This window comes from Thalassophryne amazonica, chromosome 15, assembly GCF_902500255.1.
Source record: "Thalassophryne amazonica chromosome 15, fThaAma1.1, whole genome shotgun sequence".
Taxonomy (NCBI): domain Eukaryota; kingdom Metazoa; phylum Chordata; class Actinopteri; order Batrachoidiformes; family Batrachoididae; genus Thalassophryne; species Thalassophryne amazonica.
Genome location: NC_047117.1, coordinates 64,081,778 through 64,097,800, shown reverse-complemented (window position 1 = coordinate 64,097,800; position 16,023 = coordinate 64,081,778). Strand labels below are relative to the sequence as shown.

General features: G+C 42.3%; 1 protein-coding gene across 1 annotated transcript in view; it reads right to left on the bottom strand.

The window, feature by feature from the left end:
- tnrc6c2 (trinucleotide repeat containing adaptor 6C2) overlaps window positions 1–16,023 on the bottom strand; it is a 37,444-nt gene extending 21,421 nt beyond the window's left edge. The window contains exons 1-7 of the mRNA XM_034188260.1: window positions 13,745–16,023; window positions 10,746–10,946; window positions 7,687–7,853; window positions 7,464–7,541; window positions 3,181–3,238; window positions 2,789–2,931; window positions 2,300–2,443 (exon numbers count right to left, since the gene is read on the bottom strand). Coding sequence (XP_034044151.1) covers window positions 2,300–2,443; window positions 2,789–2,931; window positions 3,181–3,238; window positions 7,464–7,541; window positions 7,687–7,853; window positions 10,746–10,946; window positions 13,745–15,875 — 2,922 coding nt within the window. The 5' untranslated portion in view covers window positions 15,876–16,023. The remainder of the gene's footprint in view (window positions 1–2,299; window positions 2,444–2,788; window positions 2,932–3,180; window positions 3,239–7,463; window positions 7,542–7,686; window positions 7,854–10,745; window positions 10,947–13,744) is intronic.

Here is a 16,023-nt window from a genome sequence, read left to right as displayed (position 1 = left end):
ATGTATAGACTGTATATATACTGGAGAGAGCCTGCGTGATGTCACTCATTGGTTTTATATAGAGACCCAAAACAGCCGAAATGACCCCCTTTTCTTGGGGCATACATCATGTTGAGAGCCCCACCCACACTGATTCGCGATGACCTCATTAATGCATAAATTGGTGAAGCGTGGGTGACAAAAAAAAAAAAAACCTGAACACTGAAGCACAAGCTAACACAAAGTAAGAGCTGACCTTGGTTCAGGTGTTTATTAAGTCATATTTTTGGGGACTGCGGTAGTTCTCATAACTGTTTACTTCTATGTGGACAATTAAAGTTATCAGTCACGTATTTCCTTAAGGTCCTGTCACATTTTGACGACTCACAAACAACTTATGTCTCACATGTGCGAACATGAGACATACGCTGGCACATGTAAAAAATATTGTGCATTTCCAAACCTTGGAGGTACTTGCTGTATTATGTTTATCAGTATGCTTGAACGTGCTCTTAACTGATTTAAAAAAAACAAAAAAAAACAACTTACTCATAACTTATTAGATGTACACCAGCATTTTTATTACAGTCGTCATATGCTGGCTCATCAAAGTGTGACGGTGTAGTATTTGTGCATTACGTGGGCCTACTGACAGCTCCTACAAGTGCAAACACCGTTAGCATACAAAATTAAATGAGATGAGTTCCACTCAGCATCAATATTACAAGAGACATCTTAGATGATCTGTTAGGGCGTTTCACCACACAACAAGCCATAATATTTATGCCAGGTGTTTGTAATAAACTACTACATACAGATACAATAACAGTGAGTATCTCCAATACGGTCAGAAGCTGCGAGGCGACGGCGTCGTCATCTATGGACACAGCTGCTGTCACTCAAAGCAACCACACCCGCAATTATACAGAATTTTATTCATTAAAACGCCTTATTTATTTCTAAGAAGTTAGAAATAAATTCACCCCCACCCCGTACAGAAGTCATGGAGACGGAAGCTATCTATAGAGACCAAACCTGTTTTTTTGCACCAGGCTGTAAACATGTTAATTTCTGCTCTAAAATTTAACATTTCAAAATGGGCTTCTATGGTAATGTGCTCTGTTTTGGAGCCAGCTTCAAGCAGCCAGTCACGGAATTGCACTTCCTGGTTGGGGTCAAAATACGAGCAAGAGTGTTGACACTTGATTTCAACATGCAGCTTGTTAACTAGCCTTTGAGACCCACCTAATTCAGTTCAATTCCTGAATGAATCAAGTACAGAGATCTGTGCCTGCACTGCTTTTTAACGTAAATGAAAAACTAGTCTGTCTGTTTTAAATGGAATTTTGCTGTCAGGCATGCTGTTGTGCATGACTGTGCAGACTGAGGGTGCTTTATTTTTTTCTCAACAATGAAAAAGTATGATTATTGTTTATAATTTATTTGTGTATGACAGTACAGGTTCCAATTCTTAATCTACATTTTCTTTTCAAACCATGTGTAACATCCAGACCCCCTGTGATATGTAAATTCACCACTGTTTGCCATTCAATCTCGATGGACAGAAAAAAAAGTGGTACGTATGGTACAAACTACATTTATTAAAGTTGTGGTTTTTCCATCGGTCATTACTTTGTGTTTATTTTAGTTCCTTGGTCCCATTATACACTATCGACAATCACCATGCACACAGTGTACGTGTGTGGTGAACCCGCTTATGTAAGGTGCACCTGAGTGCTACATTCTTTAAACAGAGCCTTTTCTCCATCACTGGACCTCAGATGAGATTTTTGATTGTCTAAAGCACAAACACTTTCTAGTGATGGACGATGTCTTGCAGAGCCAGACCATATCTCATGTTTAAATGAACACATCCATGGGTGCAAGTATAGTTCATATTGAAGGAAAATAAAACTGAAAAAGACAACTGTTGGGTTTAAACAAGCAATGGCACCTGATGCTGAGACTGGGTTGCTCTGGCTTCAATGGGCACGTCATACAAAGTGACACAGTCTAAGTATTTTCAAAGAAATCAATTCATGCACCCCAATAGAAGCGTTTGGAGTCTGTTGGTGCACATTTGTGGACTTGACATGACTTGTACATGTCATAACTAACAGGGTGGGCAAAATAAAATCTGACACTGCAACATCACAAGCGTGAAATAAACAATGGCAAGATTTGACAAAGTGAACATTACAAACATCTCAAAAGGAATTTTACATTTATGTTTGCACAAGTTTATTGTTTATGTTGCAGATTATTGCAGTGTTCATACTTTGTGTTTTGTGTTTTTAAGAGGGCTTCCTGAATGACTCACCTGTCTGTTCAAGTTTTGCATGGCCAGCCCCGGGTTGCCCTGCCCCAGACCCTGCCCAGGAAGGCTACTGTTGGCCAGGGGGAGCTTCAATCCAGAGGAAGGCAGAAATGGTGATGAGGAGGTTTCATCTGACAGAACACCATCCTGAGAGAAAAATAAAGGAAGAGGGTGCCAAAATAAGACAAAATAGCAAAGACAGAAGAATCAAGAAAGCAAAATCATTATCAGGGACCACAACAACTGTTCATTTTTAATATTTCTTTGTGGAGCAAATCAGAGTTTGAATGTAATCTACGAGAAGAGTACAGGCGCAATCAACTAATATAACTACAATAAAAGTGAGAAATGTTATAGGAAAATTTATATAAAATAAATAAAAACAGATCATCAGACATAAAAAGTATAAGCAAAACAAATTCTTAAATCTATGTTTGTGCCACTTTTTTTATTATCATTTTTGATATACTTGGTAAAGTTGTAATGTCATACCTTGTCAAGAAAGGTGTTGCAGTCGGAGGCGTCTTTGGAGAGTACAGAGGGCCGACACACCAAGGGCTTATTCATCCCATTTGTGTAATCAGACATGCTTATTCCCCGCTTGTCCAGGTCTGTTTTCTTCTCCAGCAGGGCACCTAGGAGCAGAAAATTGACAATTTTGTACAAACCGTCTGATTAAAAAAAAAAACCTTTATCAATAGTTGTTTTTTTTATACATCTGAGTCAGAGATAAATTCACACTGCTGTTTTTTTCCACCTTATAGAGGATATGAGGAAAAAAGCAAGACACTTTTATGAAATGTGGAATTAATGTTTAATTGTGACCCAAATTGTTTGTATGGGAGCAAAACAGCTTCAGCTTTGCAATGTCACCGAGAACTTACTCATGGCCTGGTCAAGGTTCATATTGTTGCTCTTCAAAGCCTCCTCAGCAGGGTCTCTCTATACAGTGAACATCATAGCAACAGGCATTTTATAAACAATTCAACATATTTTCCCCATATTTATATGGCAGCACAAAATAATGAATTTAATGTTTTGGCATCATAGTTAAGATTTTGTACACTGTGTGTGTGTGTGTCTATTAGGTCTATTAGAAAAGAAACCGACAGTTTTATTTTTTTAAAAAACTATATGGATTTGAATCACGTGTGATTACGTCAGCCAAGCTTGAACCCTCGTGCGCATGCGTGAGTTTTTTCACGCCTGTCGGTGACGTCATTCGCCTGTGAGCACACCTTGTGGAAGGAGTGGTCCAGCCCCCTCGTCGGATTTTCATTGTCTGAGAAGTTGCTGAGAGACTGGGGCTGTGCTTGATCAAAATTTTTTCCAAGAACTGTGAGGCACATCCAACTGGACACCATTCGAGAAATTCAGCTGGTTTTTGGTGTAAATTTTAACGGCTGATGAGAGATTTTGGATTGTTTCTATCGCTGTAAGGACTTCCCCCGGAGCGGGACGTCGCGCAGCGCCCCGAGGCGATGTCGTCATCCTGTTTCAAGCTGAAAACCTCCAAATTTAAGCCTCTGTTGACCCAGGACGTCGTGAGAGAACAGAGAACTTTCAGAAGAGGTCAGAATCAGCAGTTTATCCGGACATTCCACTGTTAAAGGAGATTTTTTTAATGAAAGACGTGCGGACGGATTGGTGCGTCGGCTCGCAGCCGGTGCGGCGCACCCGCCACAGGAAAAACACCTACGTGTTGATAACCATTTGTAAAATCCAGGCGGCTTTTGGTGGCTTTCAGTTGAGTGAGTATCTGAGAAATTGTTTAACAGCAGGGCATGTTCCAACTTGTCCTTAAGGCTTCCAACGGAGGTGTTTTCCTGTGGCAGGTACGCCGCGCCAGCTACAAGCCGACGCGCCAATCCGTCCGCACGTCTTTCATACCTCACCTCACCTCATATATATATATATATATATATATATATATATATATATATATATATATATATATATATATATATATATATATATATATATATATATATATATATATATATATATATATATATATATATTGGGGTGGGCAAACATAAAAAATCTTAATCGCACTCAATGACTTTCTGTGATTAATCATGATTAATCGCATGGTATATGTGAAACCCAAAAATGAATTCAAAAGCCGCTTAAAAGCACAGTTTTATCTGAAAATGTAAATGAACACTGCATAAATTTGAAAATGTAAATTTCAACTGAAACACAATAATGAAATCAAATACAAAACCACTGGCAGGTCATTTGTTATCCTGTTTCATATCAAAATAACAATATTCATGTCCATGACTAAATGTACTAAAACAAATACGTCACAATTGTACACATACCACAATTTGATATGTGTACAATTGTGATGTATTTGTTTTAGTATATTTAGATTTTGTTGAGATTTGGCACTTTATAAGCCGATTAAACTGAATTGAAATTGAACATTTTATTGAGTCAAAGTAAATAAATATGAATTTGGTCACTGGATCCTTAAACTTTGTACATAATGAACTCTACTTGGTGAATCCTTGATCTCTGGACATAAATAGGAATAAACAAAATCTGTAGTTTTTGTCAAAAGCATGAATGTGTTTCCATATATCTGAGCTGAGTTTACAGCTGCTGTGCTTCACTTCAGGATGTAATTTGAAAAGAAAATACAGCACGTTTCATTTTGGGAGAAAAAAAAAAGTTTGTCGATTGTAGTTTCTTGTCTGTATTACATTTGGAAAGAGGTGTCATTTTATATAAAGCGGCGATTCATTTTGAAGTTATTAATTCCGACCGGACTGTCTCAGCCGTGCAGTGTTTCGAGCTGTGTGAACGGAACGGAGGACGATTCTCGTTTCTTGACAGCAACAAGACAAGAGTCCCAGTTAGTGACTTTAATCCACACAAAAGTGACTGACGATATTTTAATGGCTTTGCGAGGGGTTAAGAAGCGGCTTGCCGTTTCTGAAGAGCAGTGAATCAAAGAACCAACGAGCTACTGGATCGAAGCATTGCTTCAATGGGTCATGGTTTCAAAGTGGAGCCGCGCTGCAAAAATGGTTTATTACAGAACAAACCCTTAATATCCAACTTTATTTGTACATCCATATGACTCTGAAACTCGGAAAAATCCGTATAATTTACGGACTATAGGTTGACATGAAAACCACCGAAAAGCTGTGTTCATTGCGGGGACACGTTCGGCTATTCGAGATTATTCAAGATTTTTTTTTTTACCGATGACGAACGATGCGTAAAAAAAAATTTGACCGATGCAGCTGCATCAGTCCAAACCGGTCTGGATCCGGGCCTGATCCTGTAGAACTTTGTACCGAAAATGTCCATTCAAAAGTTCGGCGTCTTTCTGCATTTTGTTTTGTTGTGCATTGCATAGCCTGTACTTTTCTCGATCCTCGTGTCGTTTTCTGTGTGAACTCAGCTATCAGCAGGAAGCAGCAGCATAAGCTCGCCCCCGACTGACACTTTCAAAATAAAAGGCAACGAGCAAGTCATAAAAGGCTAAAAAAACCACAAAAAAAACGCAGCGTTAAGGGGAGGAACAAAATTGTCGGCGATAATGACCTCAATAATTAACGCAACGTTAGCGCGTTAACGTTGCCCAGCCCTAATATACACTCAACAAAAATATAAACACAACACTTTTGGTTTTGCTCCCATTTTGTATGAGATGAACTCAAAGATCTAAAACTTTTTCCACATACACAATATCACCATTTCTCTCAAATATTGTTCACAAACCAGTCTAAATCTGTGATAGTGAGCACTTCTCCTTTGCTGAGATAATCCATCCCACCTCGCAGGTGTGCCATACCAAGATGCTGATTAGACACCATGATTAGTGCACAGGTGTGCCTTAGACTTCCCACAATAAAAGGCCACTCTGAAAGGTGCAGTTTTATCACAGCACAATGCCACAGATGTCGCAAGATTTGAGGGAGCGTGCAGTTGGCATGCTGACAGCAGGAATGTCAACCAGAGCTGTTGCTCGTGTATTGAATGTTCATGTCTCTACCATAAGCCGTCTCCAAAGTCGTTTCAGAGAATTTGGCAGTACATCCAACCAGCCTCACAACCGCAGACCACGTGTAACCACACCAGCCCAGGACCTCCACATCCAGCATGTTCACCTCCAAGATCGTCTGAGACCAGCCACTCGGACAGCTGCTGAAACAATCGGTTTGCATAACCAAAGAATTTCTGCACAAACTGTCAGAAACCGTCTCAGGGAAGCTCATCTGCATGCTCGTCGTTCTCATCGGGGTCTCGACCTGATTCCAGTTCGTCGTCGTAACCGACTTGAGTGGGCAAATGCTCACATTCGCTGGTGTTTGGCACGTTGGAGAGGTGTTCTCTTCACAGATGATGCGAAGGAGATGTGTTGCACTGCATGAGGCAAATGGTGGTCACACCAGATACTGACTGGTATCCCCCCCCAATAAAACAAAACTGCACCTTTCAGAGTGGCCTTTTATTGTGGGCAGTCTAAGGCACACCTGTGCACTAATCATGGTGTCTAATCAGCATCTTGATATGGCACACCTGTGAGGTGGGATGGATTATCTCAGCAAAGGAGAAGTGCTCACTATCACAGATTTCAACTGGTTTTTGAACAATATTTGAGGGAAATTGTGATATTGTGTTTGTGGAAAAAGTTTTAGATCTTTGAGTTCATCTCATACAAAATGGGAGCAAAACCAAAAGTGTTGCGTTTATATTTTTGTTGAGTAAATATATATATATATATATATATATATATATGCAGACAGACAGATACATTTGTGTTCTGTATAGCATTAAGTAAAGATGCTACAAAATGATAAAAAGCTTCTAAACAGTAAATAATAAGCTTTAAGCAATAATAATCTTTTTTTATTATTATTCTTTTTGGTGAACTTCCATACGGGTTTCCAAGATTATCATGTTGATCATTTTTCACCAACTATCATCTGTCCGTGTGGAATCATACACTGGCCGATAAAGCTACACAGCCCAGTAACCAAAAAAGGTCTGCAACTGTCTTCAACACACCATAAATCACAGACAAAATTCTGAAACTTTGTAGGAAATATACATATGTAAACTTCATATCAGATCTTTTACCAACATGCCAAAGAAGCATAAACGCTGACTTAAGACTTTTGCACAGTAGTGGACATATAATCCTTACCGGAAAGCCCATGTCAGTGAGCTGCTTGATTAGACGATTCATGATCCAGGCCTCATCAGGTTTGTTACCCATCTTGCCCTGAAAACACACAAGCAGAGTGTCATTTTTAAATTTATTTAGCTAATAATGTAATCCTTTATATGGCCAGGTGCAACAATAATCACAATCACACCTAGCATTGTGTTTAATATCAAAGTAAAGGCAAGTCTGCATGTTCACTGACCTTACTTGGGCCCTTCTTGATTCCATTCCCCCAAGAATTGCAGGATGAGGTGCTTTCCTGGGAGGTGGGGCTGTTCCACATGTCCCCATTCTCAGCGTCCCATTGGCCGGTAGACATGCCCATGTCCTCCCCTCCACTTCCCCAGCCATCTTGCATAGGTTTGAGGCCTAAGATACAGGCAGATGCAGATGAAAAAGGGTTAATTAGGCCACAGTCAGAGGGCACATACAAAACACAGACTTTTGCGATATCTTTAAGTTCCATTAAAGCCTTGGTCCCACCGAATAATGAACGATGAATAATGAGATGCATAGCATTTTTTTTGGTACGAGTCCAGTTATTCAACAAATGTGGGAAAATAGTGGCTCTTAGAAGCAGAATATTCAGCTAATGAGGCTCATCTGAGCGTGGTGCTAATTTCAAGAAGTTCAAAATTTAGCAAAAACACTGTGGGGCAGTTTATGTACAGGGTACTACAAAGACAAATGAGGATGTTAGAGACATGTTAGTGGTGTGGACGAGGCTGTTAGAAGCCCATTATCAGAGTACCTGGTGGCTATGAGATCAGGACAGGCTATTTTGGACAGGGTATTTTGGCTCCGCCCTCTCACGCACTTCGTCATGACAATCTCACCTGCTTTGTGTGCTGGACGCTGTATGTAAAATATTTCGTAGCGGATTAATCATTTTCTGTCAGAGTTTGGCTGTTGAAAACACCTGTAATTGCTTCTGGAATCATAAAGGGCCATTTCATCTGGAGGTTTTTTTTTCCTCTCTCTTTTGTGCGCTGCATGAGGTGGAGAAGGTATTTAGAAGAGTGTAAAAGGCAATTATTTGTAAAGTTTATATTGTAATGGCTTGGTAAAAGAGTTGCATGTTCATTACTTCTTATAAGCAGCTGTAAAAGTATGCTCATAATAGATTTAACATCTGGTTTTAATCAATCAGATGAGCTGCGCTGTTCACGCTGATGCAATCACTCATACACACTTGCAGTGTTTTTAATTGTTTGCACAATGTTCATAAACGTGGCTCATTATTCGAATAATCACTGAAATTTCTGACAAATCCATACGTAGCTCATTATTCATGGCTTTATTATTCAGTGGGACCAAAGCTTTACAAAACATATCTTAAGGCTATTTACAAAAGCCTATTCTCACAATATTAAAGAAAGAACTGAAAGAAAAGTTCAGGCCCACATTACCAACAACATTAAAGCAACTCTTCCCCAACCCAATGACCGTCACTGAACACAAGTATTAATATTAACAGTGCTTCTTTGCAGTTGATGCAGGTTTTGAAAAACGTCAAATTTTGATAATTAGGCTGCTCTGACAACTCGTGGGATAATCCATTTTTGCTGGACATCACAGCCACTCTATACACCGGTACTGTGAGTGCTGTGTAGGATGGAGTGCAGTGTCTGTCTGTCTTCTCAGTGAATTTCGGTATTTGTCAGGGAGGTGTTCTAGCCCCTACTGCTCAATACTGTTCATGGAGGTAGGGTTCTGTCGTCCAGCAACCTGGCTGGTGAAGAAAGTTTACAGACTGACTCTGTGGACAATGCTGTTATTTTTGTGGAACCAAAGGATTCTCTGATTGGAGCATTTGAGAAGCTGAGCGAGAAGTCCAAATGTCTGGGTTTGCGATAGTCCTATCAATGACTTCCTGAACTTAGCCATCAGATGTCTATCTGTATAAGGTAACAATGGCAAATCTGTAGAAAATTTAACTTATCTCTGCAGTGACAGACATCTCCGGGTCCTCTGCCTTTGAGACTGAGAGACACCTGAGAAGTGGTTATGAAGGGATGAGGCCCCTGAAAAGAGGTGTTTGGCGATGCAGATGTCTTTGCAGTAGAAGAAATCTCCAAGTCTTTCATTTCCTGGCAATTCCTTCCTGGTTGTGACACTTGGATACTAACCTAACAGCTGGATGACTTTTGTTCTAGGCGTCTTTAGAAGGTCTTTGGGTACTGTTGAAATGACTGTTAAATGAACGGTTACTTTGAGGAGAGTCTAATGAGGTGTACCCATTTGCAGTGTGAAGGAACATTAGCTTTTGCATGTTGGCCATGTGCTGCTTTTGTCTCAGCACAATCCAGTGCACAGGTGACAGTGTTGCGGAACCAAGCAACTATAAGAAGGCAAGAAATACACCAACGTATCATTTGGCTGCAACAGTAGCTAATTTCAAGTGTGGATGAACCAAATGTCTGCCTGGGTGGTTGCCATCCAGGGCACAGGGTGGCTCCTGTACACCTTGCCTACCATAAAGAAAATCAGCGTACAAAATTGGTCAATTCCGGTTACCCCCCAAAATCAAATATCTCAGGGTAACCCAAAACTAGTTACTGAATTTAACATCAAAACACTGATTAAAAAAACAACAAAAAAAAACATTGAATATTGATTTTCAGGACATTTCATGTGTGTATCTTGCCAATACAAACAATTTCTGTGAGCAGCAAAGTCATTTTCAGCCTGACCACTTGGTGACATTGTTGCCATTTTTCATGCTCTAACACCATTTCAAAACGTGTATGCATACAACCAAGAGGTATACCTACAAATGTAATGCTTTCAAAACCTCTAAGCTTAAAAAAAACTGCATTAATCTACATCTATTTTCAGGCCAACAAAGTGCATAAATGTACCGATATATGTAGGTAGTTAGTATCAGATCTACTGCAATTCAACACAGCTTGTTAGCACAGCACAGAATCTAATTTCCAAACACTTCGTGACAATACAACTGATAAGCCAATATACAAAAGCTAGCATTCTTGCATCTTCCAAACACCAAGTATGCTGAAGCGTGACTGAACAGCATTTCACAAGTCTTGGTAATTACGTACTAGCTGAAGACTGAACAGCACACCAATAAATCTGATTCTGAAATCTGTGTAGCACCTTTCAATGTTAGGGTAACAAACAGTTTGTGCACTGTCAGACTGAAGTGGCGTGATGAATAACCATCTAATTTTTGTACATGGCCTTGAAGATTCACTACAGCAAACACAATGCACCTGCTTCCCTTTTATATCCGAGTGTTACCTGGCTTGCACGGTGTAGATCCTGTGGGCCCACTGGCCCTGCCATAGGGTCCAGATGGCTCATGGCCCACATCTCCCCAGCTTCCTACACCCCCAGGGGGCTTGCCCCAGGCAGAGGTACCATTGTCAACAGTTGATGGAGCTGCTGGCTCACCCCAAGCAGGCTCAGACTTGGGCTGAATGCTAGGAAGCTCTCCCCAACCTGAAAGTGAAAGATGACACGTAAAAATTCAAATCAGTTCTAACCATTCTAATCAATTTGCTATTTTTATCCAGTAGTTAAATAGTCAGAAATAGTTTCACCCTTGCATAATAAACAAAGGATCCTTCCTGTCCAAAAAGTAATGGACCTTTTAATTGTTTTCAAAAACTATATGGATTTGAATCACGTGCGCTTGCATCAGCCAAGCTTGAACCTTAGTGCGCATGCGTGAGTTTTTTCACGCCTGTCGGTTGCGTTATTCGCCTGTGGGCAGGCTTTGAGTGAGCACTGGTCCAGCCCCCTCGTCGGATTTTCATTGTCAGGGAAATGGCTGAGCGACTGCCGCTTTGCTCCATGAAAATTTTTTCAGAAACTGTGACAGCCAGATAGGTGGAAACCATTCGGAAAATTCAGATGGCTTTCGGTGAAGATTCTATCGGCATCACACAGATTAAGGACCATTACAACCGGATTAAAGACAGCCCACATCGGCAGAGGAGACGTGAGGAGGAATTCGCGCATCGGGACGGAGACGCTCATGGCGCCCAACAAACACCTCCGTGTTGGAAACCATTCGGAAGATTCAGACGGCTTTCGGTGGCTTTTCAGTCGAGTGAGTATCCGAGAAATTTTGTAACAGCTGGGCATGCCACAACGTCCTGTGAGACTTCCAACACGGAGGTGTTGTGCGCCATGAGCGGCTCCGTCCCGACACACGAATTCCTCCGCACGTCTTTCATTACAAAATCTCCTGTAACAGTGGAATGTGCCGCAAAAGTGCTGATGTCCACATTTTCTGCGATTTCTCTGGTAGTCACATGACGTGCCGGATCAACACAGCCTTCACTTTGGAAATGATATGGTCGTTTCAGCCTGTCGATGGCCGCTCGGAGCGCGGTATGCCCTCCGCCGGTGTGGGCCGTCTTTAATCCGGTTATAATGGTCCTTAATCTGTGTGACGCCGATAGAATCTTCACCGAAAGCCATCTGAATTTTCAGAATGGTTTCCACCTGGCTGTCTGTCACAGTTTCTGAAAAAAGTTTCATGGAGCAAAGCGGCAGTCGCTCAGCCATTTCCCTGACAATGAAAATCCGACAAGGGGGCTGGGCCAGTGCTCACTCAAAGCCTGCCCACAGGCGAATGACGCAACCGGCAGGCGTAAAAAAAACTCACGCATGCGCACGAAGGTTCAAGCTTGGCTGATGCAAGCGCACATGATTCAAATCCATATAGTTTTTGAAAAAAATAAAAAGGTCCGTTACTTTTTGGACAGACCTTGTATAATTCAAGGTGAAATGTGGATACGAACATCATGACTTATTGGAGTTTCAAATCGGCATCATGTGCGCAAGTGTGGTTGAATCATTATACCTGAACAGCTATGGTGAAATATTGATTATGGTCAAATAACTAGGTAAATAATAAAACCCTCACACTGATTCAAGGATGTTGCAGTGATAGAGAAAGATAAGCAGTAACCCGGACAGCATAAACAGCGTCTATGTATCAAAAACATTTACTGTAGCCTGCTCATATCAGATGCATGTCCTCAAACAGAAGAAGAACAATGAAAACAAGATGTAAGCACTTTACGCAAGATTTTTTTTTTTGGGGGGGGGGGGGGGGGGGCTGTGACAACAATTTAAATTTCCTGTTCACTCGTGTGCTCTCTTTGTTGCTCTCTCAATATTTCTGGGCTTCTGTTTTTCTTGGTATTTTGGCTTCAGTTGCTTGAAGAGCTGAAACTTTAGTGTGAAGCACGAGCATATCAAGAGAATCCTTGGTAACTGCAGTGCACATGGCAAACAGAATGATCTACTGATTGTTGTAGTAATTAATTGATGGATTAAATAATTAACTAAATTTGTTTACATGGTGCCATTTTGCCACCGATGTTGGAACATACATTAGAATTTCATTCTTCATGAAATTGCTATATCCCTTATGCTAAAATTTTATTGCCTGGCAAGTACTGCTTGCTTGTTTGCTACCCCAATGTAAAGGACATTTTGGTAACAGCAGATATTTATTTCACAGGAACAAAATAGAGACCCTAACTTTAAAAAGAAAGAAAATGGGGTGGTTCCTTGCCCTAAATGGTAAAGTTTTTTTTATGTTTGAGTGAGTGGAAATTAGCTGCCACATTTGGGCATCCCCAAGCTGAATTCAGTTTATTACATAAATGGCTTCCCTTCATTGGCTTCCTGTTAATGCTAGAATAGAATTTAAAATTCTTCTTCTTACTTATAAGGTTTTGAATAATCAGGTCCCATCTTATCTTAGGGACCTCGTAGTACCATATTACCCCATTAGAGCGCTTCGCTCTCAGACTGCGGGCTTACTTGTAGTTCCTAGGGTTTGTAAGAGTAGAATGGGAGGCAGAGCCTTCAGCTTTCAGGCTCCTCTCCTGTGGAACCAGCTCCCAATTCAGATCAGGGAGACAGATACCCTCTCTACTTTTAAGATTAGGCTTAAAACTTTCCTTTTCGCTAAGGCTTATAGTTAGGGCTGGATCGGGTGACCCTGGACCATCCCTTGGTTATGTTGCTTTAGACGTAGACTGTGTTTCATAATTATTGTATGGCCTTGCCTTGCAATGTGGAGCGACTTGGGGCAACTGTTTGTTGTGATTTGGCGCTATACAAGAAAAAAGTTGATTGATTGATTGATTGATAATTGGCATTTAATAAAAACATTCTCATGTTTGAAAGAAACCCATTTTGGCATATTGTGTTCCAAGTGTTTTTGTTTTTTGTTTAAAATTTTAAAACACAACAGCACATTCATATTGAGTTACCTGGGTTAGCGACAGAAGGTCTACCCTGGGGGCCTCCACCTGGATGTGAGGTGCTGTTATTGGGTGATCCATTGTTTCCATGGTGCTGCAGGTGCCCTGGGACCTGACCATGATGGGGATGGGCATGCATGCCAACAGAGTGGTTGTTGTTGTTTATAATAATCATTCCACCATTCTTAGTGGGTAGTGGGGCACTGATGCCTGGGTTACTGTTGGGATTGTTGCGATCCCACATGTTTACAGTATTGTTATAAGTGCTCGGATCACCCCAGGTAGATGTTCCATCATCAATTTCCATCTTCCTGCGAATGGAAGATGGAGAGGGCTCTTCCCAGCCAGTGGGCTCCATATTGTGGTCTTGATTACTGACACTGCCCCAGCTAGAGGTGTTCTGCTTCACAGAACTAGGACCACCCCAAGACCCAATGCTGCCACCTCCTCCACTGCCGGTACTGCTGCTGCTGCTACTTTCCTGGGTCTTGGTAGAACCCCAGCTTCCAGGTGATGGGCCACTGGCATGTGAAGTCTCCCCCCAGTTGCTACTATTAACAGCAGTGACTGATTTCCCCCAACCTCCTCCTCTATTTCCACCTCTGGGGCTTTCCTTCCATCCACTACTTCCTCCTACATTACCTCCTTCTCCTTCCCATATGCTGCTGGATGACTCAATTTTGACATCTGACTCTCCCCATTCCCCTGTGCTGGAGCTGTTAGCTCCCCCATTACTGCTGCCCCAGCTTTGGGTGTTTTTGGGAGTTTCTCTCCAATTACCAGGCTGGCCTTTTGTCTGGCTATCATCCCAGTTGGATGACTTCTCATCAGATCCCCAGGAAAGCGGTCCCCCACTTTTAGTACCATTTGTAGACAAAGGCTCTACCCAGCCACTGCCAGATCCATTCGGAGCCTTCATGAGTGACTGTGGGGTTTCACCCCATCCCGATCCACTCTGTACTGACTGATGAGGGGGAACTCCCCAATTGGAGGACTGTGATGCTTCCCTTTCACCTTTCCCTCCAGAACCAGGCCTTTGGTTGGGACCAGTGTTTGGGATGATGCCACCACCATTTGTAGATAAGGACCCACTGTTGGAACTGGACCCTCCCAAGGTGTCTGAGCTGCTGCTGCTCTTTGCATCATCAGAGCTGGCTTCTTCCATCTCCCATACAGTGTGCTGCCGTATTGGGGTTTGTCCCCATCCCGAATTACTTAGCACCCTAGGGTCCAGGTCCTGTCGGGGCAACAGAGGGGCAAATTCCATGCTAGAAGATCTATCTCGGCAACAGGCTCGACCATCATTGCTGTCCCCACTGCCTTCGCTTGCTGGGGCTGCTCCTAACTGTTGCCCCCATGAGCTAGACTGCTGCTCTTGGCCGGGACCAGAAATGCCAGCATTGACTGAATCCCACCCTTTACAGCCATCTCCACCTGCAGATGACTTTGCCCATTCACCCCAGCCACCACTTCCACTACTCCCACCGCCACTGCCTTTGCGGCCCCAGGTAGAAAGGCTTCCAGAAGGAGTAGAGTCCCAGCCTGAACCTGTTGGCGAGTCGGCTGTTTTGGCATCTGCACTCGCCCACACAGAACTGCCTGTCATGTCCCCATTGAGCTGGGATGATTCTGTGGGTGACTGTCCACCCCAACCTGGCATCCCATGAATTGGGCTCATTGGCTCCTGAGCTTGTTGTTGCTTAGTGTGGTTTGGTCCATCAGTGTTAACGTTAGCAGGTTCCATTTTGAAAGACAAGTTTGTGTTCGATGAAGCGTGCTGATGTTCATTTTCATTTGGACTCATCATGCCAACCCAACTCTTGCCATCTGTATCTGCTCCTCCTAAGCCTCCATTTCCTATGTTTCCATTGCCATTAATGCCTGTTGGTATAGCAGTACTCTCATGTCCCAAAACAGGCCAGGCTAATGGGTTGGCATTGGGATTGAGATTTAAGTTAAAATTGGGAGAACCCCAGTTATTGGTCGAGCCCACTCTGCCACCAGCCATACCATCTTGCTTCACATCTGATCCCCAGCCTCGATTGCCAGTTATTGTGTTGGATGCCCCAGATCCTGTCATGTTTTTGTTAACTTTCAAAGAGGGGTACTGGGCTTGCTGGCCTGCAGCACCTGTGGCCATATTCTTAAAACTACTACTACTGGCTGTCGTTACAACACTTGTGTCCGTGTTGGAGCTAGCTGAGCCCAAGGGGCATTCTGATTCCACAGTATAGCAGGAGTCACTGGCACGGCTGATGGAGGGCCAAGCTTCAGTATCAGTTCTGTCA